A 26,339-nucleotide genomic window follows, 5' to 3' on the forward strand; every position below is an offset into this window, starting at 1 on the left:
CCCATGTAAGCAGCCGTCTTTCCTCCAGATATAAAACTTAGCTTAGTTGCTTGGTGATCCCTAGTCTATGTTCAGCATCTCACCAGGTCTTTAGAGATGGACAACAGGACATCTCGCTGTGCCTGCGCCTCCACAGCCAGTTGGCTGCAGCACACGGAAGGAGGCCCAGGTGGATGTTTGGATATGTGGTGTGACCCACTCCTGGCTCTCCTCCTGTTATTTGTTTCTGCCTTTCCCTTAGTGTTTGGTCACCACCAGCAGATCAGCAGGTCATGGTAATGGACAGGAAGCCCACCCCACCCCCAGCCTCTGTGCACTCTCACTTGGCTCCTTCATATTCCGATCACTTAGACATGATCTGAGTTTCTTCTGTAGTCATGTCAAGGATGTAGACCTTGGAAGCTTCTTGGTACTACCTTCTTTAGTGTCCCTCTAGGGTCTTCAGATGCCTGACACAGTCGTGGACTCAGTGCGTATTAGTTAAAGAGAGCCTTACCCACGGCCATGCCGCCCAGAGCTGACTGAGCCAAGAGAGTCAGAAAGACCCACGATCTAGTTCAGCACTGCTGCTTACCAGCTAAATGGCCTTGGACAAATTTACTAATCTCTCTGCAGTAGTTTCCTCATCCAGAAATTGAATTACTAGTAAACACTTTCCTAAAAAGAATGGCGTGAGGATTAGAGTGTCCAGTATACAGTCAGCTCTCGATAAATGCAGCTACAGAGACCTACTGCAGACCTCAGTGGCCCAGCAGTCCTGGTCTGGTGACTTCTCATTGAGGCTGGTGGGAAAATACAGAGGTCATGTCGTACGTTGAGACATACTCAGCTTTTGCATGAGTGTCCCGAGATTCCGCGTGCCTCTGTTGAGTCTGAATCTGATTTTTGCCAGCGTGGAGCCTCATAATCATTCAGGGGTCCACATGACGCCAGAGGTTTAAAACATGCCCATTTTTCTCTCGTGTTTTGCCAGTTTTTTTTAAACAGGTATGGTTGTATGTTTGTGTGTGCACGTCTGTGTATATGTGTGTAAAGTGCTTGGGATGAATAAAGATGGATCCAATTTTGCCTGGCATAGCAACTATCATCCTCAGTAGCCTCTAAGTATTTCACCAAGTGCACTTTAATTGGTTTCCTCCGGTTCTATTTTTATTTTGTAGTCATTTTAATGTATGGGGAGCCAATTCTGAATTTCAAAGAGCCATTTTGTCATTAAAACCTCTATTAGTTCAACCACCAGGGGCTCAGCTTCAGCCAGAGGACTGTAGAGAGGGCTGTGAGCAGTGTTCTCTCATGACCTGACTGCAGCAATGACCCTCCAGTTTGTGATGCACACAAACCAAAAACCCGCAGGCTAGGCAGCCAAGTGTCCTCTGCAGGGTGGCTGGCCATCTCCGCCTCCCCGTACCACCTCTGGCCCCTCCTTGCCTGCATCTGGTGGCCCCCAGCCCTGCTGTGGCATGCAGCTCAAGAGCCCTTCTGACCCACGTCACCTTTGTGTACTGAGTGGACAGGAATCAGCAAACCTGTTGAGTGCACGTTTAATGTGACACAGATGTGGGACGGACTGCAGATCTTTCTGCTTTACACATTTTCAGCTTTTTGCATTTCATCAGTGTTGCTTATTATTTACAGAATGTAACTCGAGACAGCAGAACAGATTGTAATTTTTAAAAAGGTTTTGGGGGTGATGGGGCCGCAGGGGATCTGGGAGAAAAAAATCCAGTAGTGTGGAATGTTGTTTGCCGTCCAGACCAAACAAACCCGTTTGCCAAGGTTGATGGACTGTGACAGTCAGGCTGGTTCATGTTAACACTGGCGGCACTTAATTAAAAGGCAGCTTGACCATTTTATCACCAAATAAAGAATAATCTTTTGTCACCAGGTAGAGCATCATGGCACCAGGCAGAAATGTCCTCCTTGTAGAGGCAGTGAAGGGCAGCCCTGAACTGCCAGCTGTTCTGCTTCCTTCCTGTCCAGAGAGAAAGGATGCCACTGAGCCAGTCCCTGATCAGACACATGGCCATTCTTCCAGCCTGGTTCCTGCTAGGGTCTTGCACCCCTGCACTGTGGCAAGAGCCAGAATGAAGAGAAGTCTCTCTTTTTTTTTTTTTTTTTTTTTTTTGCCTCAAAATCCAATATACTCTCAAGGGCATTGGAATGAAGGGTCAGAGCCAAGTGGGCACAAACCATCTCATTGCTAGAGGGGCACATTTGGCTAGAGGTGGCCTTGGCTTCTGAGAAAGCTGAGCCATGGGTTCAACTGGAGGAAAGTGCTCAGAAAGCATCTGTCAATCAGAGGCAAATGGGAATGGTAGGCCAGTGGTTGACTCTCCCTTGTGTCTTGGTCAAAAGAACCTGAATGTTGGCCTGAAATAATGAAAGCCATATAGTCACTAGCCTGCCAAGAGACTTCTCCCTGGGCAGGCTGCATCCTCAGGTCAGAAGGTTCTGGGCCATTCACATGCTGAGTGTCAAGAGGCTATTCAGCTCGCCACACCCGGAATGGTTGCCAGGATTCCAGGCCTCACTGTTCTTTTCCTTCCCGGAAAAGTGCAGACAGTGCACTTCCCCCAGGGCCACCAGGCAGCTCTACAGTTGCCCTCTGGGAGCACAGTGACCTGGGTCAGTAACTTCCTGGTCCTGTCAGAATGATCAGCATTCCTGTGCCCCAGGGGTTCCTGGATTATTCCCAACTTCCAGCTTCTCCCTAGCTCAGGCTGGAGAGGAGATCCAGCCTGCCCTTCTCCACTAGCCTTAGCCTCAGAAGCAGCAGCTTCAGCCCCTGGGCCAGGGCTGCCGTCCATCCCGGGGCCCTGGTGTGTCTGGGCCGGGCACCATCCTAAGTGCTAGGCAGCATGCGCTTCCACTCCACACTCCCCAGCTTCCCCGCGAGGGTTGGTCAGAGCACCAGCCCCTCCCTGGCAAAGGTCAGTGGCTGGGAAGAGGCTGCTTCCCTACCTGCTCTGCAGCCTTCCCAGCCAGCTGCAGGGCCGAAACAGATCGGTTGAAGCCCAGAATGGGACACCTGGGTGTAAGCTTCCCATCACGGTTTTAATTTTAATGAAGCATCTCTCTCTTTCTGAAGCATCTTCTGCTGCCACTTTCTCCTTTCCCACCTCGCCTTCCACCATTCCTCTCTCTGAAGTAAAGGGATGCGTGAAACCCCAAGCTGAGCGAGCACACAGGTGGTCTTAAAAAAGCAAACAAACCACAAAGTGGGCCCCTCTGGGCTGCAGAATCCCCATATCTGCTTGACTTTGGCCATGAAAGAAGCCCAGGGGGTGATGCCTCAAGGCAGCTCCTAAGATTCTTATCTCACAAACTACATGTCCAGAATGTTCTACCACTAAAAGGTTTTTTGTAAACCCCCTTATGGTGAATTTCATTAATGGAAATATTCCAAAACTTCCTGAATTCCAGTTCTAAGAATTTGGGGTTTGGTATGGTTTGTTGAGCCAGTAGGTTGATTAACTATAACTCTTCCAAGAAAGTTCTGTAAAGAAATAAGATCTGGATGGGGCAGGTCAGGTGAGCAAATGCTTGGAGCAGAGGTTCTCTAGAAAGAGCTCACATACCCAGCACTCGATGTGCTCCTTAAGAATTATTCCACGGGGGCTGGGGTTGGGACTCAGTGGTAGAGCGTTTGCCTAGCATGTGTGAGGCACTGGGTTCGATCCTCAGCCACATATATAAATAAGTAAATAAACAAAGGCGTATAAAAAAAATCATTCCAGCATTCTGTAAAGCACAGCTCCCATGGTGCTTAGTCAAGGTGAAATTTTAAATATTGCACTTTTGCATTCAGGTGTTGTAAATGGACTTGGCACCCAGCAGTTGTGGAGACAGGAAGGAAGGAGGGGGACAGTTAACTCTTATGGGGCTACGCTGCACACATCTCACAGTTCATCTCAGCAGTACCAACCAAGTAGGTGGTACCTTCTCATTGCTGAAAAGGAAACTGAGGCAGAGCGCAGTCTGGAGAGTTCTTTAGTGTCCCTCGGCTAGTAAGTGACTAGACTAGGATTTCCATCTGTCTGTCGTTTTTGCAAGGCCCTTTGTTCTTCTCTATGCCACCTTGCTCCTAAATTTCATTTCTTCTCTTAATAGAGATCATCGTAGGGTAGAGAATATAAAAATTGAAAGAAATTATATGATCATTTGCCAGAAATTAATCTAAAAATATCTGGTTGATTTAGTTTAATCAGCATTGGTACTAATAGCCACAAAACAAGATTTACCAGATATGTATGTTTTAGCCCCTGTGAAGGATTATGGGATTAGCACTAGAGGTGACAGGTTACAAGGAATTGGACATGACTTAAAAGACTCCTGTAAGCACTATACTCTGATCCAGAATGCTGTAGTTAGAACACAAAGTTTACATGTGTAAAGTGTCTCAGTTTTATGATAATTGCTTAAGTTGCAAACCGCTTTATAAGTTGTCTACTGTTGTTTTTATATAGTGCCTCCTGCGTGCTAGGCAAGGGCTCTACCGCTGAGCCACAACCCCAGCCCCAAGTTGTCTACTGTTTTTTAAAAGCAAAGTGACCCCAGAATGCATACAAAAGTTATGGCATTTTAGGAACCCCTGGTTGTTTGGCAGCACTCACTAGAACCTTGTCCACTCTGATTGGAATCTGCATGAAGTGGGCCCGCCTTGCCCCTCCCCACCCAGCCACATTAACAGGTAGTCTCAGGCTGAGGGGAAAAAATGTGGAGTATTTTCCTCGCAGAGTTGAAATCCCAAGAGGCGTATCTGCTGGCATTCATCCTACCAGCTGTCACAGTTGCAATGTCATGGGGTCCCCAAAATGTGTGAGATTATGGGAAGCCTTGACCCCCATAAACAAGTCAGGTGCGAATCCCACTGATGGGAGGAAGCCCTGCCCAGGAAATGTCCCTCCTGCTGGATGTAGTTACCAAAAACTTAACAATATAAATATAATTTCAATGATTCCTTGAATCAACATCTCGCCTGCATTTTCAGTGGCAGCCTCACGATGTGGGATTTGGAGTGGTGTTTGCGCGTGACTTCAGAACTCCAGGGAGAAGTAAGGTGGGGTGTTAACAAGGGGCAACCGGGAAGGGAGGGAACTGCAGCAAGAAGCCCTGAGGCTGTCCCAGGAAAACCAGTGGGAAAGGCTGGTGTCGCTCTGGCCCGGCCTGGGCCCCCCATGGGCACCTGGGCAACCCCTGCAGGTGTGCTCGTGACAGGGGGCAGCGTGCTGTGTCGCAGGCTCTGTTCTCAGCACTGAACACATACGTCAACCCCACTTTATGGAGGAAGAGACCCCTTGTAAGCAGTGGACACACCCTGGCGGGGAGCCTGTCCCCAGCAGTCCTCACCTCTGCGCCACACTCCCTGCCACACCACACCTTCGGCTTCTGCTTGTCCCCTCACTGAGCTCCTGGGAACTTACTTCATCCCCATCTTGCCCAAGGCCTGGTCCTGGCCTTGGTTCAGCATGAGCGCCTGGTGGGTAGGGTGGAGATGAGGACAAGCAGGTACAAGCCTGTCACTCGCTTTCCCAGCCACCTGAGTTTGGATCTCAAGTCCGTAATTTCTCTTAAGAATCAGTCTCCACTGATGTCATTTCTTTCTGCCCAACCAATTTTTTCATGTGTCCAAATTCCAAATTATCCTAAGAGATACTTGATATAGTTTTCTTGATTCAAGATTGAATACAGCCAGAACTCAGTAGTTATCATTGAACCTCCTCCAGATTGAATCCTATATGTGAGTAGGTTCTAGAAGATGAGTTTCTGTCTTGGAACTGAGTGGAGGGATTTTTCATGGTAACGGAGCCAGAATTGAGAGGTTTTCATCCTTTTCACAGAACCTTCTCTGCACTAAGGAGTAAATTTTGTGAAGAAACACTGTCCCACTTGGGCCTTGGAAGGACAGGAGGGGGCTGGGTCAGGGACAGTGCAGCTCGTGCCATGGTGGCTTCTTGGACTTGCAGATGCTGCTGTGGTGGACATAGAGGACTTTTAACAAGTCACACCCACCATTACAGGTAGTCTGGTTTGGGTAGACTGGTTCCTTTCAGAGCAATGACACGTTTGAGCCATTCAGTCAAGAACTCTGGTATCACGTAGCCATTGACAGCCAACAGTCAGAATTTGAAGACATCATCTAGGTTGACCTCCTGTTCTCAGTCTAATTATTTGTGCTTAGTTGAGCATAGTATAGATACTTAATTAAAACAAAAGTCTTGGACACTTACGTTAAGGAGAGACAAGCACCGGCCATGACTTTGCTGAGGTTGGGGTGTATGGCCCCCACGGAAGATGGTGGTCATCAGCTGAGTAACGGCCTGCTGTGCTGGGAAGTCACAGCTTGATCCACAGGGCTGCTCATTTGCCAGTGTGACCATCGCTGTTTGGTACACGCTGCCCACCCAGACCCCTCAAACAACATCTCATTTTAAGCTCTTTGGGGTAAGTGGAGGTGCACAGCGGCTGTCTCAACTAACAGAACTGTGGCACATACTCATCACCTCGGCTCAGAACACGCCATGGCTGCCAGCTGCTGACCCTCAGGCTGTAAGGTGGAGCAGCCGAGTGGAATCGGGTAGATCTCCTGTGTCACCTTGTTTGGATCTATCGTTACTGGAAGAAAATGACACCGATTCTTTTTATGCTCTTTGGTTTGGGGCCTCCAATGTCTGACAGCACTGGCCAGATGCAGACCGACTTGGGGGACTTCCCTCCCTGGGTGGGGATCTGCTGTGTATCGGCCTCCATATCCGCAGCCCCTTCCCTAGGGGAAGAGCCGTCCATGCCGCATTGCCGCCTCCCTGACGTTTTCCTGAAATTCAGAGCTCAAGTTCATTCGGTGCTGACATTTTGGATTAGCTGGTTGACTGGAAGGACTGCTTCTTTCTATACGCTATGAAATTTATAAACCGCAGCAGCTGAGGGCTTAAAATGGCCGACAACTCCCAGCTGGCAGCAATTAAATACACCGCAGACCTCTGGCTAAACAAAGGCGTGTGGAGGCAGAGTGTGCGCAGCACCGAGCGGCCGAGCTATCCGGAGGGTTGAGCTAGTTACAAAGAGGCACTGTCCCCTGAGGAGGGCAGTGCTCGGTTTCCACCTCCGGTTGAAGCTGCATCATCCAAGGGTCACAGAACCAAGATTTGCCCAAGTGGCTGCCGTCGGGTCCACGGAGGGGGTCACAAGGAAAGGAGCGAAGCCAGCAAGGAGGTCAGGCGGGGACAGGGTGGGGAGCCAGAGCGGATCCAGCGCCAGCGATGGACCCACGGCCACTCTCGTCTCTTCATTGGACACCACTGTCCCCTGAGTTGAAGAAGGTGGAATGAGAAAACAGGCATCTTGTACCCATTCCAACAGCAGAGGTGTGCGAGTCTAGACCAGTGCTGTCCAAGATGCAATTTCAATATACGCTGATTTAATGTAGTTTAAAATTCAGTTCTTGAGTTACACTGGCCACATTTCAAGTGCTTGGTAGCCACCTGTGGCCAGTGGCTGTGTATTAGACTGCATGCCCCGAGTCAGCGCCTCACATTAGGAGGGATGTGGAGGAAAAGGGACTCCGAGTGCATTGTCACCATGTGGAACAGTGACGTGGCGACTGAAAATAGTTTGACTTATCCTGATAGGTGAATTTACACCCTGCCATCCAGCAGGTGCTCCTAGAAGACGTGCAGGAAGGTTCCTAGCAGCACCGTTGGTAGAAGCACAGCCTGGAAATGACTCACGTGCCATCAGCAAGATGGTGGGGGATCATGGGATGTTCAGTCAGTGGGGTGTTGGTAAAGTAGGCACAGCACACTGAATGCCCCACCCCGCTGCCTGTTGGTGTTCAGTGGTCACAAGAAGGGTGGCAGAGTCTCAGCAAGAGGACAGTGGCTTTTTTTTCCCAAAAGCCCCAAACAACTGGAAGCCAAAGATCAAAACCCGAAGGTGCCGAAGAATACTTTGCAACTTAAGAAGACTACATGAGAAGTCAGGTGCAGGGATGCACGCCTGTAATCCCAGCAACTCAGGAGGCTGAGGAGATCGCAAGTTCTAGGCCAGGCCCTATCTCGAAATAAAATATAATAAGGGCTGGGGATGTGACTCAGTGGTTAAGTGCCCGGGTTCAGTCCCCAGCACCAAAAAAAGAAAATAAAGACGACATAAGAAACAAAAACAAGCGATGTTAGATGCTTGTTTTGGCGTCACGGCTGCCTTGGGCAAGCAGGAGCAGCAGGTGTGGGTGCAGAAGGCCGCACACAGAGCTGTGGTCAGAGTAGAGTCTGGGACCTGGTGATGGTGGCTTCACAGATGTTTGTTGAATTATTTCCAGTGAGTCAAGGCCAGTGATAATGAGCCTGGAGCTGAGAGTCATGAGTTTCACCCCAGCGTGAGGTTCAAAAAAGAGGAATAGAGTTCTTCTGCGCCAGGGGCAGAGGCTCACTGGAATATGCATGGAAGTGACTTGGGAATAGTCAGTCACTTAAAAATGGACACACTGTACTCCTGAGTCAGGGAGCATGGACAAATTCAGGATTGCTGTCACCCCAGTTTCTTGGGGTTTTTCGAATTCGTAGTATGTATTGAATTCCCGAGTAATTGTAGAACTCGTTCTACCCACAGGGGTGGCCCTGGCCAGTATCACTGTATAAACTGCTGGCTCAGGAGGCTTGCAAGCACTAGCTTATAGGATTTTGTAATTCTTTGGTTAAAATTGCATCTAAATTTGTCCACACGTGAATTTTAAACTCTACCCTTCCTTCCCCCGCCCACAACCTACCAACTTGGACTGAGAAGTTGAAATTTTAGTCAAATTTTGGAGAAGAAAAATGAGCTTTGCAGGCACTGACAGTAAAGGGTTAGGGTAGTAAGCGTGGTAAGTAAGGTAAGTGGTAAGTAAGGTAAGTGGTAAGTAAGGGGTAGGAAGACTGGTAGTGAGAGTGTCCACTTGAACCTGTTGTCAGAAACCCATATTTACAAGCCCAAAGAGAAGACCATTTCCTTCTCGGTTCCCCTGTGATAACTTGAGAATGAGCCTTGAATGCCACTGTGGGCTTCTGAAGTCCACAGCACTGAATGCCCCTCCCAGCTGCCCGTTGGTGCTCAGTGGTCACAAGGCAAAGACCTTGGAGACTGGAGGCAGCTCGCAGCCTGTTGGGAAGCCAGATAAGAAAAGAAACAGCAGATGGTCGGCGTGCACCCGGGAGCCTCCGCTGCTCCTCCCCGGATGTGTTTGGGGTTGTCTCTCGCAGGTTAGAAGATAATGTGTTGGGAGTGGAGATAAAATGTGTGTGAGGAAGGCCCTGCAGGGAGCCCGCTGGGCCCAGAAATGACTGGACTTGAAAGCTCTGTGGCGTGACCACGGGGGGGCACTTTCCCTCACATTCTCAGCTGGCCGGAGTTGTCAGGAGGTGATTTCTCAGAGCTCAGGTACAGAAACAGGCCACCTTTCCCCGGCTTCTCTGGCTTCCGTGGGTCCCATCAGAGGGATCCAGGACCCAGTGTTTCCTGTATGCAGCAGCATGTGTTCCCTGTGTAATGAAAAGGATTTCTCTTACGTTGAAGAAGACATGCATCCACAGAGGTGTTGATCTCGTGGTGGTCCTTGGAGCCCCTTCCTTCCATCCGTGGACTGGACAGTTGCGCCCTCGGCCTGTTGGGAAGATGGACTCTAGCTCGTTGACATTGTGCCCTAAAGTCAACAGTTGGCTATCAAAGTTCAAAATCTCAAGTTTCTAAACTCTCTACCATGTTTGCGCATTCCCTTTTTCTTCCGAGCTCAACAACTGGCCTTCATCTCTACCCCACATCGCATGTTTTTGTTTCTTATGTCGTCTTTATTTTCTTTTTTTTGGTGCTAGGGATTGAACCCGGGCACTTAACCACTGAGTCACATCCCCAGCCCTTGTTATATTTTATTTTGAGACAGGGCCTGGCCTGGCCCATTTATTCATCTAACTGCGATTGCTCCTCTACCACCAACCAGGCACTGTTCTGGATCCCAGGATAGCAGTGCATGAGACCAAGTGCTTCCTCCCATGTCTCCTGGGAGCCAGAGCACAGGTTCAGGTACTCATCCTGTGAGACAGGAAGCGCATGTGCTTTGAGCAGGTGACCCTGCTTGACCCAACTGTGATTTCTAGCGGGCTGTTCTCCTTGTGGTGAGGAGAACGGATGGAATGGAAGTAGAATAATTATGAGGCAGTTGTACCCATGCATTACAAATCCAGAGGTCATTTGTTAGATGTGACAGAAAGGAATAGATTTCAGATATGTATGGAAGGATTTCAGTATTGGAGTGAGCCTGTGGCCTCCCAGTAGACTGGCTACATGTGGTGAGAGGACTCAGAATCAACCTTACATCAAATGCATGGAGAAGCAGCCCACCATATTGCTCTTGGGAGGGGGGGGGGCTTTGGGCTTCCCAGTAGTTGGGAACCAAACAGCCAGCAGTAGACCCAAATCTTAAAGGTGTGAGGGAGTCGAGCCACAGTGGGAGTGTGTGCACGTGTGACCTGAATGACCTTGTTCCTCGCCCGTTCATGGCACAGGTCGATGAAACTTCCTCACAGTCCTTTACCTACTCCTGAAGAGCACAGCTAATGGGACGTTATCACCTTGTGGGTGAACTCTTGGCCAGCTACCGGGGTTTCTGGTTTTCTGGTAAGGGCCCTTACCACGTCACCAGGTGTGGGGCTGCCCTTCAGAAATCCCGGCCTGATGAGCGGAGCAGTGAAACGCACTCGCAGCTGCCGCCAGCCTCCCCCAGCCCGTGGCAGTTCCGGCGTGTCCGGGCTGTGTTTCTGCCTGGATTTGCCCCCTAGGGCACTTTGTGCTTGCTGGTCGTCTCCACACTGCGGCCGGCCAGCACGTGGCTCTCCAGTGCTGATTCAGTGTGGAAGCCTGAGCCTCTCTTGGAGGTTTGTCTAGAGAGGGATGTTTTGCTTCAGTGGGTTTCAGGAACAAATAATAAAAAGTACAGAGAGTACAAGGCCGAGGACAGACCCAGCACACTCTTATCAGTCATCTGAAATATGCACAGCCTTTCCAAGACAAATATGGACTCCTGTTTCTAGGAAAACACCAGAAAGTATTTATCAATTACCCTGTCTATGGGTTGTGGAAAAAGACAACAGCAGCCGACCCTGAAAGCCATAGCAAAGCAGATTCCTTTGGGCAACCAGGAGCTGAGTGGCATGAGGTAGATGGCCGCGGAAGCCCACCGTGGCCTGGGATGAGACAGGGAACCTGTGTTCCCCAGCACCGTCCCTGCATCCCTAGCCCTCCACCCAGGCAGCTGAGCTGTCTCAGAAGAAGCCTGGAGGCAGGGTGGGTTCCCACTAAAGCCCACAGCCCGTTGGCCTTCCTTCTGACCCACTGCAAGCCCACCACGGCTCTCCCAAAGAGGTTCCTAGGAAAGCAGAGTGTGGCCTGTGGAAGGCTACAGTAGGGGCTCTAACAAGAGCCTCCGCCAGTGGACAGCTCAGAGACAGGGAAGCGGAGGGCTAGGGAAGTGAACTGGTTTGCCCAGGATCACACAGCTGGAGCGGGCTTCCAGGCAGGTTGAATTGGGAGTGTGACCACTACCTATCGCTCTGTCACAGGCTCACGGTACTTGATTCTGCTCGTTGACTACAGTGCGCCTTTGGACCTTAATTCTTAACTGATTTTCTTCCTGTCCATTTGCCCACAGGACCCAAGCACAGAGGGTGCGGAGACCGCGTTGCTGCACTGGACCCCAGGGACTGCTTCCCCGCTACTCTGAGAGCCAGGCCGAGGGACAGGAGCAGCTCTTCAAGCTAACAGACAACATCCAAGACGAGTTGTAAGTGGGAGCCTGGGAGACAGCTCTGCTGGGCCACCCAGTCACCTCTTCTGTCTGCCTGGGAGCAGTTTCCCTGTGACCCAGCCTCGTTCTGAGGCTCAGACCTCAGAGCTGGTGATGTGATTCCTTGGCCCACAGGTGACCGCGCAGGAGCAGCCCTCACAGGGCAGTGTGCTTCTCAAGGTCCCTTCTGCAGCCATGTCTGCCTCTTCTGTCTCTTCAGACACAACCGCCTCTGTCCAGGCAACTCTGAGAGAAGAGAAAGTAAAGGCTCTCAATCTTAAGGGCTTCTTTTTCCTCTGTAAAATTTTCTTAATCTCTGATGTCCTATTATTTTCTGTTGGATGGCAGAACAAACCATAAACAAATAGTAAAATAACTAGTAGTTCGATGCTTTTAGAAATGTGGGGTTTTTTTAAGGTCACCTTACTACTCTCTAAATATGGAGTCTTATATACCTGATATCTTGTCACATTTTCAGTTAGTGACATCTAGCTGGTGTGCTAGAATTAAATATGTCACTATTTTAGGGTATTCTGCAGACCCCTAGTACTTGACTAGGTGTTAGAATCACCAGCCATGAGAGAGGCATTCTGGGTGGTGAGTCGCAGGGCACTGGTTTAATTTCTGTGATGCTCATTTGCCTTCTGGATGGTGAGGCCAGCCAGGGAGTGTCCTGAGCATGGTGCATGTTTGGTTGGTGGAGGAGCTCAGGGGATGCAGTGCCCGGAGCAGTCTCCAGTGTCGTCAATGGAGACAGTGTTTGGGATAACTCACCTCACACTTTGTACGAGTATTCAAACAGGGATCTAAGAATCACATTCAGAATTCCTTTGTTGTCTGCTGGATGGGATGGCATGTCACCACACCATACCTCCAAATATTAGAACATAATATTTTGATAATGTAGGGTATGTTCTTCTGTCGACCCGCTCAGGTTGTCACAACAAAATACCATAGACCAAGTGGCTTAAGCGACAGAAATCTGTGTTCTCACAGTTCTGGAGGCCGGAAGATGAGATCTACATGCCTGGCAATTCTGTTCCTAGTGAAGGCTCTTGGTAGCTTGCAGACAGACTTCTTGTATGTCCTCGCATGGCAGAGAGGGGAGCTCTCTGGCCTCTTAGAAGAACACAGCTCCTGTTGGGTCAAGGCCCTAACCTCATGACTTCATTTGACCTTAATTATTTCCTCATTCCAAATAGTCCTTTTGGGGGGTGGGGAGACGTCGGGCGACATATGAATTGGGGGTGGGGCACAACCCAGTCTGTATCCCATCATGAATGGACTCTGCTGTTCACTCCAGCCGTGGCCTGCTCATCACTCTGATACAGGTTCCCTTGTGGTCTCACTCTAGGAAGGACTTTGTATTCCTGTCTTCCCTGGCATAAAGATTTACACTACTTTGTGTATGAAACTTTGGGCTTCTGAATTGGAGGCCCAGACCATCATTTGTCAGGGGTATCAGCGCGGTGCAGAATCTACTAGAATGGCAGCCTCTTGAGTGTTGGAATTCCCACCTCTTCATTCACTGGAGGATTCGCAATACCTAGAACAGGGCCTGGCATAGAATACGCACTGAATAAATTCAGTTGGATATTGGGATTTAGCATATGTATTAACTAATATCCACTTTCCAATCTTTGGGGGATTTTTTTTTCAAAGGCTAACTGAGATTATGAATTATTCTATATTGTACTTTTAATGTCCTCCCAATTCACCTCTGTTCAACTGGAACCATCTCTGGTCCTTACGAAGCTCATTTGCAGTAGAACAGCGTGTGCCAGGAAACAGGAGAGGGAGCCTGCGCAGCCCAGCCACGTGGGGCTGCTCCCGGGAGGAAGAACCAGAGAACGGGAGGCTGGAGGCAAAATCAAATCAGTAAAGGAGATTTCACAAAACTCTTGAAATTCATGTGAACTGGGAGCAGATATTTGGCATGAATGCATTTTGACTTTAAAGATGAAAACCATGTGTCTCCACCCGAGTTGTGGGCTGAATGTGGCCAGTGCATGCTGAGCAAGGCCCGTGACCTCGGTCTTCCTGGGTGCGCAGGAGAAGTCGCCAGGGACCCGGCAGATGTGTCTCTAAGCATCTTCAGTTGCAGCCTGGCCTTCCTGTGTGAGCCCTGCGGGCATCTCTTTGTGAGGAAGGGGTTCAGAAAAACACAGGCACCGAGTCATACCTCTGACTTTTATCCTAGATTTGTAATTAAAAACATGTTTAGAAACCTAATTATTTGCATATTTCCCTTCAGAGTTAACCCCTTAAAAGGGTCTTTAATACCGTGCTCTACTGTTCTAACTAAATGTTTCCACATTTTTTTCCAGTTAGACTCACTGTTTCACTTCTGAAAAATACTGTGTAATTACTTCCGGATGGAGTGGAAACCCCAGGCCCCCAGAGCCGAGGCAGCTCCAACTTTGTTCTCCTAGATCATGTCGAATTTAGTATTTACATTCCATTTAATTAATTAGCATTAAGGAGATAGTTGCTGATGTAGGATGTAAGGGCTTCCGGCTGACAGGCTGCGGTTTCTGGTTGATCAGGTGTTTCTCTGATGCGTTTCAGACTCGTGTCGCTTCTCCATCTTTTTGTTCTTCTTTTCAGTTTTAACCCAGGATCTTCAGTTAAGATGATGTCGAAGTAAAAGTTGCCCTGTGTGGTTAAATTAATGTGCTTTCCAATGCTTACTTGATAGTCAGAAGCCTCATTGTCATTCTGAAATAAAAGGGTGCGCACCTGATTGTAGGCACAAGGGGCCTCTTGCCTTTTCAAAAAGGTGCTCAGGGACAACCTGTGACCTGAAAAGCTGCTCTAAACTGCTGTTTTCTAGAATGTAATCCTTGGATTGTATCACCAGTTATGTAGAAGGTGTCATTTATTGGGTTTTTAACACAGAAAAGTATTTTTTTTAAAAGAAAATAAAAATAGCCTCTAAACCTAATAGACAGATAGTCAAGAATAAAAGTCTCATGGGACATGGGGGACACACCTATAATCCCAGCTATGCAGGAGGCTGAAGCAGGAGGATTGCCAAGTTTGAGGCCAGTCTGGGCGACTTAAGAGAGGCCCTGTCTCAGAATTAACATTTTTAAAAGGAAGGGCAGTGCAGGGATGTAGCTGATGGCAGCGTGTTGGCTTAGCATGTTCGAGACCCTGGGTTCACTCTCCAGACCTACAAAAGAAAATAGTAAAAGTTTCCTTTTTTACCCACTTTGTGAACACACTGTTGATGTTTTTTTTTTTTTTTTAAGTCTCGTCTCTTCTTTTTGATAAACTTTATAGAGAGACAGAATCAGAACTTTTTTAGCATAGGCCACCATACTGATTCTAATATCATTTCATTATAAATTGAAACCATTTCTTAGCACATAGGACAAACACAAAAACTAGTCCTTTTGAAGAATAGAGTGCATAGCTTCCATTGTCTTTCTTTTTCTTTTTCCTCTTCTTCTTTTCTTGCAGTGCTGGGGATGGAACCCAGGGCCCTGCACATGCCAGGCAAGTGCTCTACCACTGAGCCACATCCCCAGCTCCAGCTTCCATTTTCTAAACCAGGTAATAACCTGTCAACAACTATTGATACTTGGGGAACTGGACATTCTTTGATATGCCATTGAATTAAAACTCGCATTGGCAGATGATCCAGATAACACATTAAAGTTAATGCCTTTAATAAGGAGTTCTGAGAGGCTCTGCCGCTGGGTGCGGTATGTCTGGCATCCGGAGTTGCCTGTGTGCTGGCAGGTTCCGTCGCCCTTGCGATACCATTGCACTGCCATTTTCTGAGTCTTCCTGGCACATGAATCTATTAAGTCATCCTTAAAGGAGAGTTAAAAATAAAACCTTTAACGCAAGTTTAAAAATCGTACAGAAATCCTAATTTTTCATAAAATGAATTGTAGTATTACAGCAGCCTCAGGCTGTGTGCACCGAGCCGGGGCCTCTCTGATCCTCACAGCTGAGGGAAAGCCATCCCAGGGTTTGGTGTTCGAGGCCATGCTTTGTCACCCCCCTCCTGTCCCCTGAGTTAATAGATCAAAGGGCAGAAGGTGTGTCCTCGGGACCCACTGGGACATGCTGGCCTCCCCTGTGTCAGCCCCAGTCACCCACCCTGGCCCAGCAGAGACCTTTTGTGAAGCCCTGTTTGAGGGGTAAGGAGTGGAAAGTCTGAATCCTGCGGTGACCACGGATGCTCTGCTGGCATGACAAGTGAAGCACGTGGTGTCTGTGGGTGGTGGACAGGGAGGGCACGCGGCTGGTGGCCATGAGGGGATAGGGGACAGGAAGTTGCTGGGAAGGCCCTGCCTTTGCTGGGCCCCCTTGTCCCCCTGAGCTGAGCTTCTCTCTCACAGGGTGACAAGTTTGGGATCCGTGTCCCCCAAATGAGAGGCCCGGTCCAGAGCTGTTGGAATGAGCCTTTGATGTGGTCTCACATTGTGTGAAAACACAGAATCAATGGTCACAGCGATGCTGACCGGACACAGAGGCTTGGCCATCAGTCGTGGAGGCGGGGAGCAGGAGGAGGTAGAGGTGCTGTTGGCTGTCCAGCTCGGGGTCGTTGCCCAGCTCCCTTTCTTCTCCCAATCATGCCCTTGGCTCTGATCTGCTTTTGCTTTGAAAACTTTAGAACATTTTATGTCCAAATATGTGATTAGCAGCAGCAGCTCCAGAGTATGAATGGGGCCTGGACTTGGGCAGAAAGATCCCAGCACATTCCATAGCGCCGCCCTCTGCCTGCGCTCCTATGGCCATGACCCTCTGGAGCTTCATGCTGGCTGTGAAGGAAGCCAGCAGGCACTGGCCTCCCCCATCAGAGAGGAGAAAAAACAGCCACCAAGAAAGCCAACGACCTGCTCTGCATCCCAGCTTGTGGGGCTTCCCTCCCACCCAGCCCCCATTCCCTTCACTTTGCTCTGCCTTTCAGGAGGGCCTCCCAGCTCAGAGCTGTTCCTCCAGAACTTTCCTGGCCTGCTGAGGATTTGCCGTGGCAGCATGGTGGAGGGGAGCCTGCTCTAAGCCTGCACAGGTGTCCCCTCCAGGAAGCACACTCAGCTCAGTAGCAGCCAGCCCTCTGCCTGGCCTTAGGGCTGCTTCCTGGTGTAAATGCCAGTGGTAGTGAGGCCACACAGGGTGGATGTGTGCTGTCCACCTACGGCGGCCACCTCTGCAGTCCCTGAGAGCCCATGACAGCCTCCTGGCGTGCACCTGCCCTCCCCACCCCCCTACTGCTCAGGAATGGAGGCTGGCTTTGGATTTTCAGCCAGTTCCCCTACGAGTTCCAGCTGGGGCCATGATGCTTCTCCATTTGGCAGGACATGTTTCTTCTGTGTCTTTCCTTCTGTCTCTGTCCTTCTATCTTCCCTGGACCAGCTAATTTAGATTCCATTCAGCTCGCATCCGTGATGCTGTCGCCTGCGACACTATCAGAGTATGGGCCATGAGGAAGTCTGCTGAGCGGCCTGGGCGCTGGGGCTGCCGGGTGTTTCTAATTTTGGCATCGGGACTTTACAAGTCTGCATTCTTGGCATTGCCAACTAGTCAGAATAGAACAACAAACCCCAGTGTTTGTCATGGGGGCTGTAATTAAAAGATAGCTGGAACAAGGTGGACACTGCCTGCGTCCTCATGGGGAGAGAGTCAGGGAGGTGGGGGGCGTAAGGTGTGGACCCCACTCCACGGACTTAGAGCTTAGCCCAAGAGCTGGAGTACTGACCAGGAAAGCTGAAAGAACAAACCTGCCTTGGGCAGCGCCCTGTGAGGCCAAGGCAGGGAAGCAGCCAGAGTGGGGGAGGGGTGAGCCTTTGGGGGAAGCTTCGAGAAACTGGAATTGTGAATCCTTAGACTGGGGAGGTGAGCTGGTCGGGAGTGAGGCTGTGTTCTGGGGAGGGCTGACCCCACATGGAAGGAGCAGGTGCCCAGCAGGAACACTCCCAGGCCGCCAGCAGGCAGGCCTCCTGCCACCTGCGGCCTTCCGCCTCCTCCAGAGGCGCTTGCCTCAGGTGGAGTCCCTGCTCCAGGCCAGCAGCCTGGAACAGGCGCTCAACAGCCCATGTGTTGTCCGCTCTTAGTATTCCTGCCGCCGTCTGTCCTCCCTCGCTGTCCCCTGAGGTCCAGCCCCATCGTGAAAGGCCAGCACAGGCTGCAGGGGAGCTGTCGGTGCCCTTCCCAGAGTTCACTAGTCTTCCTCCAGCAGCTGAGCAGAAAGGCTGGCTGCGCGGGTTCCCATGCCCAGTCTGTAAGCTCCGTGGGAGAGAAGAGGTGGACTTCTTTCCTTTTTTTTTTTTTTCTTTTTAGGTTAGGTTTTCCTGAATGGCCCTAATCTCTTCAAAGGAATGACTATAAGTTTTGAAAATGGAAAATGGAGATTGCAATGTTACCAAGAAAGCACTTTCTAACTTGGTGTTTGCTGAACGTGGAGTTCAGAGTTCCAAGTCCCTGGAAGGACTGAGCAAGGCGGGGTGACAGGAGGGTGAATGTGGAAGTGAGACTCTGCTGTGTCCTGCTGTCCCCTGGCATCACGCAGCTTGGGAAACCTGTTGAATTCTTCTTTGGCCCCATCAGTGTTCGTCATCCCGCCATGTCTTCTAGCCCTTGCCATGGCCGCCTGCGTGCTAGGCAGCATGCCCTAGCTGCTCCTTCAGTTTAACATTTAAAAGCACGGTACCTTCTTTCTGTCAACACAGCACTGCTCAGTTTCCTCTAAGGCTTAAGCTCTCCAAAGATACCCACCAGATAACACCCCACAGGTACCATTTCTGGATCTGAAATCGCGTCTGTTGGTGGAACCCAAAGTCACCATCACTTGGAACATTTACCCAGTGCTTGTGGAAGGGAACTACATGGCCCCAACAGCAGCCCCTGAGGCCAGGGTCCCTCTGGCCAGGGTTCCTAGTTTATAAATGAGGAAACAGGTGCCAAGCAGTGGAGCCACCTGCCCAAGGTGTGGTGAGTGAGGGCTCCTGGGTTCGAGTTCAGGCCCTCAGGTCCCAGAGCCCTGGGCAGGCTCTACCCACTCCCTGTGTGCTCAGCCCCGTGCTCAGCCTGGCTCCCAGCATGAAGGAGAAGCTCACATTCCCACTCTCCTCCCTGTGCAGCTTCATAGCCGTGGAGAACATCGACAGCTACTGTGTGCTCATCTCCTCCAAAGCCGTGTACTTCCTGAAGAGCGGGGACTATGTTGACCGAGAGGCCATTTTCCTCGAGGTCAAATACGACGACCTCTACCACTGCCTCGTCTCCAAGGACCACGGCAAAGTATACGTGCAGGTGACCAAGAAAGCGGCGAGCACAAGCAGCGGCGTGTCCATCCCAGGCCCGTCCCACCAGAAGCCGATGGTGAGTCCCCAACCGCCCCCTGACCCTGAGATGGGCAAGCTCTGGTCCAAAGGTGGCAGCCCCTGTCGCCCTCCCCTCTGCCTCTGATCGCTACTGGGACTTGTCTGAGAGGGTCAGGCTGCAGCTGCTGCCCTCCAGCTTCACATTACTCAGCATTTGTGCCTTGTTCCCCATTAATACAGCAGAGAGCAGGGCTCACTCTGGTTAATTGTGAGGAAGAACTAACAGAATTCAGGGTTCTCATGCACCTGAACTTGACTGTTCATCTTCAGTGCGTTAACTATAAGATGGAGATAGAGCTCACCCTGTATCGTCTCCGATAACAAAGGAACAGTACCTGGCATGCTCAATACATATTGTAGATAAAAATCATACTTCACCCTGGGGTGCAGGCGGCCTTGCTCTGGCAGAACTTCTGAATAGTAAAGCTCCCCCTGGGGACCAGCAATCAGGAGGGCACACTGGGTGCTTGGTGCAGGTTATTTTCTGCCATTGTCCCCACTGTGCTGCTGAGCCAGGGGTCAGGGGAGATGACTCATTTAGTCACACAGCTGACCCCTAAGGAAGTCAAGGCTGAGGCCAGCCAGCCCCACTCCAGGACCCAGGCCACAGCCACCTCCCTGTGCAGCATGGGCTCAGGGGACTGTGGCTGAACAAGTGAGGAGGCCTGCCCCTCTGAGGCTGTGTTCTGACACCCAGGTGTCAGTCCTGCCTGGCTCACCTGCTTCCTGGGAAGGTGCCTCCACTGAATGGTCTTTCTGCAGAAACACCAGTGGCCTTACTGAGCCCTCTCTCTGAAGGACCTCTGACCTTGCCCCTGCCCAGGAATGCACTCGGGTTTGTTTAGGCTGTGACGTTTTCCTGGAGTCACTGGCTCAGTTCAGGCTGGCTGGATAAGAGAGTTAGCACCCCAAAGTGTGAGTTTTCTAAGTTCCTCCCAGTGGCGGGGAGCTGCACCCCAGCGTGTCTCCCCTTTCAAGGCAGGTGGACAGGCACATTCTAGCTCAGAAAAACTCCAGTCTCCAACCGCTTGAATCACTGACCTGAATCCCAAGGTCAGTCCTTTGCCGCTACTCATGATCCTGATCTGGCAGCTCCTTTCCTCCTCAGAATGGAAGCTGGCCTCAGTCAGGAGCTTCCAAATGTTGGGTGATTATGGGCTGGCAGTGGTCACCTGGGGAATGCATTAAAAATGCAGGTCCTGAGGATCCACCCACATTTTTAAGTCAGAATCAACTAGGGGGCCTTTGGGACTGTGCTTTTCTTCAAAGCCTCTTAGTGTCATCCTGTCTGCCACCAGGCTGGTGGAGCTGCACCGCCCACACCGCTGGTTGCATTTGGTTTACCCTAAGAATGAGATGCTCATTCTTTTCTCCTCTTAGGTCCATGTGAAATCTGAGGTCCTTGCTGTCAAGTTATCCCAAGAAATAAACTATGCAAAGAGCCTTTACTATGAACAACAGCTTATGTTAAGACTCAGTGAAAATCAAGAGCAGTTGGAGCTGGACTCCTAGAGGCCCCGGCTGCCGGAGGGACGCTCCCAGACACAGACCTGGCCACCCAGAAGACAGACGCCTGTGCCCTCGGCTCAGATCAGAGGGGAACCAGAAGGTCTGGGGGAAGATACCAAGGAACAAGGGAAAGGAAGCCCTCATGGGGGAACCCAATGGAGTTAATTGTGGGCCGGGAATTACTTTAGATTATGGGGAAGTAATTTTTAAAAGGTGTCGGTTGAATAACGTCAAAAAAAAACAAAAGCACTGAGATGAATCTAATTTTTAAACTGCCCTGTATCTTGTTAACATGTATATATGTACAACTGCGTGTCTGTAAATATACAGGAGCTTCCGAGCAGGGCTGTGCTGTGCGTGAAGGTTTGTCACCTGTAAAGGCGCATAAATTGCACAGGATCTTCTCTTGCACTAGTTCTCCACACCTCATCCAGGGCGCTCTGGAGAGGGGCGTTCTCCACAGCTGAGGAGTGTCGCGTCTGAGCTTTGCACTTGCAGGAGCAGGTGGAGGTGAGGTTGAGCGTTAGGAGGGAGCCCTTGGCGGTGACTGGCTGCCCCAGAGAGAGCACTCCCTGTGGCCCTCTATGTCCTCACACTATTCCCTGCTGCTTAGATTCCCCCCGTGGTTTCCTACTCTATGTCCCCTTGGCTCTCCCCTGCCTGGTCTCGCCCACTCCGGGGTGACGTTGTCTTCAGTTGATGTGCACAGTTTTTAGAGAGGTTTGAGACATGAGTGGGCTCTCTTGATGAGAAGGCCCATGTGCTGGTGTCACTGCCTGAGGGACCTGGATGATGACACCAGGATAAGGAGGAAGGAAAAGAAGGTCTTAGAGAAGAGAGGGAAACACGAGTGTTGAAGACCTGTGCAGACCTGCGCTCATGAGCTTCTCTTGGAACTAGGGTTTGGCCAGAGCATGTCTTAACCTTGGTTTGAATCCAAGCCTGATCCAAGAGTCGGCTCTGCCTGACTCTCGGCTTCAGTTTTCCCCTTTTCTGTAAGGAAAAAGAAAACGAGGGCAGAAAAGCCTCACTCTACAAGGGAAGGACTCACCTGTGATTTTTAAATTTTTTATTTTAATAAAGCTAATCAGTTTCTACAACCTTGTCACATGTAGCGGAGGCCTGGGGGATCAGTGGATGTGTAGAAGGTTTGAATGCTCAAAGTCCACCGCCCACCCCTTCCATGACACAGATGAAGCCAACCCCTCTCCCCACTTCCTTCTGCCCTCCCCTCCCACCCCATGTGCGCATGCGTGGGTCTGTTCAGAGAGGAGGAAGGGCGCTTCTGCACCTGGGTAGTGCTTCCCAGGCGTGGATAGTTCTCATGGGGCTACAAGCCAGGGGGTGGCACAACTGAGTCTAGGTTTTTGTAGGCCAAGTGGTTTGAGATCAGGGGTTTGTGGCTCTCTAGGTGACATCATGAGGATATCAGTGTTCTCAAGATTCACAGCAGAAAGGCCAAGTGATAGCTCCCCTGGCCTTCCTCTCCAACCTCTGTCCCTGCCCCCCACAAGTCTGGCTTGAGGTCATCAGTCACCCACTGCCTCTCTCTTCCACATGAAACTCTCAGAAGGGTTGATTCTGTGCATCAGTGAGCCTTCTGTCACTTGCTAGGACAGAGTCACCCTGAGATGTCCTTGCTGGATTGAGAAGCTAATATTGCTATGGAAACCTGCTGTGGCCCAGCAATCCCAAGTGCTGTGGTCTCTGACTTGAGGAAGGGAGCCAAGGGCTGCCCGGGGGCCGGTGCTTGGTGGTTTGCACTGCCCTCTTCCAGCTGCTTTCTAATTGAATCAGCTCTTTAAATGGTTGTCCATCTCCTGTGAGACACAGCCCCTTCCTCTGACATTTGCACTTTTGAAGGGGCAGATGTTAACAGGGGATCCAGAGACCAAACAGGGCAGGGCTACCAGGCAAGAGAGGGCCAACTACAGGGTTCCCCCACCCTCCCTGCCCTGCAGCCCTCGTGCCCAGCCTGGGCAAGATTTCAGGGGTTTTGCCATTGCTTCATAATTTGCTGAGACAGAATCCAAAGCTGTGGAAGAAGCAGGCCCTGCCCAGGCTCCATAAATATCCTATTTCTTCTTAAATGGGTATTTAGCCTATGGTGTCTGAGACTTTGTCAGGACAATTTCTACCAATTTTAATGCTGCCTCAAAATGCATAGTTCCTCTTTGAGGAAAGTAAAATTGATGGGATGAAAAGGGGGAAGATAATAAGGAGACCAAAAGCCATCCCAGTCCCCTGAGCCAGCGCGGTTGGCTGACGCATGTCGGGAGGCCAGCCTGGCCAACGTGCCCAGCCCCAGGCCCCAGTCCTGAGTGGTGGAAACAGTTGGGCGACCTCAGCCCCGGCCCCAAACTGCTGTGCCTGGTGGATGCCCACCCCAGTGTTCAGAAGGCTCCAGGGCCACCTCGTTTTCAAGTGTCATCTGTGCCTCAAAAAATGATGGCAGCTGCTTGGTGAACTTCTGAAAACAGAAGGTCTGTTCCCCACTGTGTGAGCACTCGGTCTCCGTGTGTGCAGATCTGGAATCTGGTTCCCATATCAGAGTCGTCTCTCTTCTTCCTGTGGAATAAAATGCGATGTTGACTTCCCAGACTCGTTTGTTTTCTTCTCGTTTCCTGGTGTTCCATAGATTCTAGAATCTTCAGCCATGACAGACACCAAGTATGGCACGGCATTCACAATACAATGCAGCCTCTGCCGCCCTCCAGCAACTTGTGCCCTGCTCACCTTGCCACCCGAGGCTGCTGGGCCGAGCCCCCAGGATGGATGTGTCCTTTAGAGTTAAGAGATAAATGGAAGGCTAAGCAGGGCCATCCAGAGATAGGAATGGCTCAGGAGTGGCTCACGCAGGTCCAGAAAGGTTTCAAAGATGAACCAACCAGAGGAGGACCACAATTCATAATGGATCCTGCCACATTGGCGCCACTGGAGACCTTCCTAAGAGCAGTTTTGATGGAGCTGTAATCTGAAATCTGGGAGGGAGGAGGTCCAAGAGAAAAATGGAAGGAGAGATATTGGAGACACCAAATATTGCCAGCTGTCTGAAGGAGTCGTGCCCTGCATGAAATACCTGTGCCTTACAAGGGAAGGGTGGCTGGTGCAGGGGTAGTGGTGAACCCCTCTCGTCCCAGAGGCTGAGGCAGGAGGACCCGGGTGTCCAGGAGTTAGAGGCCAGCCTGGGCAATGTAGGTGACCTCATCTCTTAAAGAGGCCATAAAGGAGTGGTGGCAGATGAGCTGATCAAGAAAATGGTGCTCATTTTTCAGATCAGCCAGGAGTGAGTATAGGGCAGGAGGTGATGGAGACTTGGGGAGAGAAGGAAGTTAAAATAGCCAAGGATGACGGTGGGAAAGTGTACGGCTGAAGCAGCGCGACGCCTTTGCCAGGCAGCAGCCATGCCCACCTGAAGTCAGTGACCATGAGCTTTAAGTGAGCCAAGCGACCTGCTTCTGTTTTCTCCAGATATGTCAAGTCAGAGTTCAATGTGGACCAGGCGAAGAAGTAGATTTAACCAAGACATGCTCCCGTTGCCCATCCAGTCAGCCAGCCACCACTGCCCTCTTGACCTTGACAGTTGGAACCAAATGTCAAACAAATTCCAGAGGTTAAAGCAGAAAAGGGCTCCACTTCCCAAAGCCAAGCACAGCATCTAAAGCACATGGGCCTCTGAGTGTCCAGGGAAGGTGTGGGGAGCCCCCGCCCCCAGGAGCACAGCTGAACCAACCCTGCTCATGGGCACAGCAGGGCAGTGTTTGACTTGAACCACCCAGCGCACCAGGCACAGGAAGGGTGTGTGTGGACATCTTCCTAGTTCTCCGCCAAGCCCAACATACTGTCCCCGCCAGGTACCACTTCAATAGGAAGCCACAGCCCTGCTTCCCCCCAGCTCCTCAGAGCAAGAATGTGATTTCTGGCACTGCAAAGTAAACTTGATGTTCACTGCTCTCTGGGACGCTCTCCCAGGACCTGAGGACAGGTATTTGAAAGATTCTAAAGTGCTTTCTGAAGCACAGATCCAAGTACATGCACTGTTATTTCAAAGTTTTGATTTACCCCAGAGAGCACTTGGGCAGGAACTTGGGGGTGAAATTTCACTTGCATCTGCAAGGGTCCTGAAATGTAGTTGCTAACCCAAGCCGTGTCTCTCTGGCCGAAGGACAAATAAAGCAGCTGTACAGACCAAAGATGAGTGTTTAGGTTTTCATACAAATGCAAAACAAAAATATACTTTCACATCTATGTTGTATCCTCTGAGAATGGTTATTACATATTGATCCCTTTTTGCTCTCCCTGCCCAGTATCACCTCCATCCACTCCACATCAAAATTAATAACCTTTTGTGTTGCCCAGATCCCCACTGTGTGTGTCTGGACACTTGTATACATTTATTCCTGTATTGAAGTACTGAGGATTGAACCCAGGGCCTTGTGCATCCTATGCAAGTACTCCTGAGCGACACTCCAGCCCTTTTTTTTTTCTTTTTTTTAAATTATTTATTCTTTGGCCTGGGGATGTGGCTCAAGCGGTAGCGCACTCTCGCCTGGCATGCGTGCGGCCCAGGTTCAATTCTCAACACCACATACAAAGAAAGACGTTGTGTCCACCGAAAACTAAAAAATAAATATTAAAATTCTGTCTCTCTCTCTCTCTCCCCCCCTTTAAAAAAATTATTTATTCTAATTTGTTATGACAGCAGAATGCATTTCAATTCATAGTACAAAAGTGAAGCAACAATTTTTCATTTCTCTAGTTGTACACAAAGTAGTGTCACACCATTCATGTCTCCATACATGTACCTAGGGAAATAATATTTATTGCATTCCACCATCTTACCTACCCTGACGCCTCCTCCCATCCCCTCCCTCCTTTTGCCATATTCGAAGTACCTCCATTCCTCTGATGCTCCCCCACACCCACATTATGGATCATCATACACTTATCAGAGAATACATTTGGCCTTTGTTTTTTTCAAATTAGCTTACTTCACTTAGCAAGATATTCTTCAATTCCATCCATTTATTTGTAAATGCCATGATTTTATTCTCTTTTAATGCTGAGTAATATTCCATTGTGTGTGTGTGTGTGTGTGTGTGTATCACAATTTCTTTATCCATTCATCTGTTGAAGGGCAACTAGGTTGGTTCCACAATTAAGCTGTTGTGAATTGTGCTGCTATAAACATTGATATGGCAGCATCACTGTAGTATCCTGCTTTTGAGTTCTTTGGGTATAAACCAAAGAGTGTGGTAGCTGGGTCAAATGGCGGTTCCATTCCAGATTTTCTAAGAAATCTCCATACTGCTTTCCAGATTGGCTGTACCAATTTGCAGTCCCTCCAGCAATGTTTGAGCGTGCCTTTCCCCCCACATCCTAGCCAAAACTTATTGTTGTTTGTTTTCTTAATAATTGCCATTCTGATTAGAATGAGATGAAATCTTAGAAAAAAGTTTTGATTGGCATTTCTCTAATTACTAGAGATGTTGAACATTTTTTCATATATTAGTTAATCAATTGTATATCATCTTTTCTTAGCCCATTTATTGATTGGGTTATTTGTGGGGTTTTTTTGGTGTTAAGTTTTTTGAGTTCTTTATAGATCCTGGAGATTAGTGTGCTATCTGATGTGCATGTGGTAAAAATTTGCTCCCATTCTGTAGGCTCTCTATTCA

General features: G+C 49.9%; 1 protein-coding gene and 1 long non-coding RNA gene across 8 annotated transcripts in view; one reads left to right on the forward strand and one right to left on the reverse strand.

The window, feature by feature from the left end:
- Positions 1–23,260, forward strand: part of Vps13d (vacuolar protein sorting 13 homolog D) — a 242,682-nt gene extending 219,422 nt beyond the window's left edge. For 6 of the 7 annotated variants that reach the window (XM_078025306.1, XM_078025307.1, XM_078025308.1 and 3 more), the window contains 3 exons: positions 11,678–11,809; positions 18,910–19,150; positions 20,533–23,260. In XM_078025306.1, the coding sequence (XP_077881432.1) occupies positions 11,678–11,809; positions 18,910–19,150; positions 20,533–20,664 (505 nt within the window). In that variant the 3' untranslated portion in view covers positions 20,665–23,260. Of the gene's footprint in view, positions 1–11,677; positions 11,810–15,277; positions 15,371–18,909; positions 19,151–20,532 lie in introns of those variants that run through there. The other variant, XM_078025311.1, reaches the window with a different exon arrangement.
- On the reverse strand, positions 1,525–11,016 carry LOC144367871 (uncharacterized). Its single transcript, XR_013427423.1, has 2 exons — positions 10,662–11,016; positions 1,525–9,637 (listed from the first exon to the last, which is right to left on the reverse strand). It is a non-coding gene; the product is annotated as an uncharacterized LOC144367871 (long non-coding RNA).
- Positions 23,261–26,339: the final 3,079 nt, after the last annotated feature.

The sequence above is a fragment of the Ictidomys tridecemlineatus genome, chromosome 11 (genome assembly GCF_052094955.1).
Source record: "Ictidomys tridecemlineatus isolate mIctTri1 chromosome 11, mIctTri1.hap1, whole genome shotgun sequence".
NCBI lineage: Eukaryota > Metazoa > Chordata > Mammalia > Rodentia > Sciuridae > Ictidomys > Ictidomys tridecemlineatus.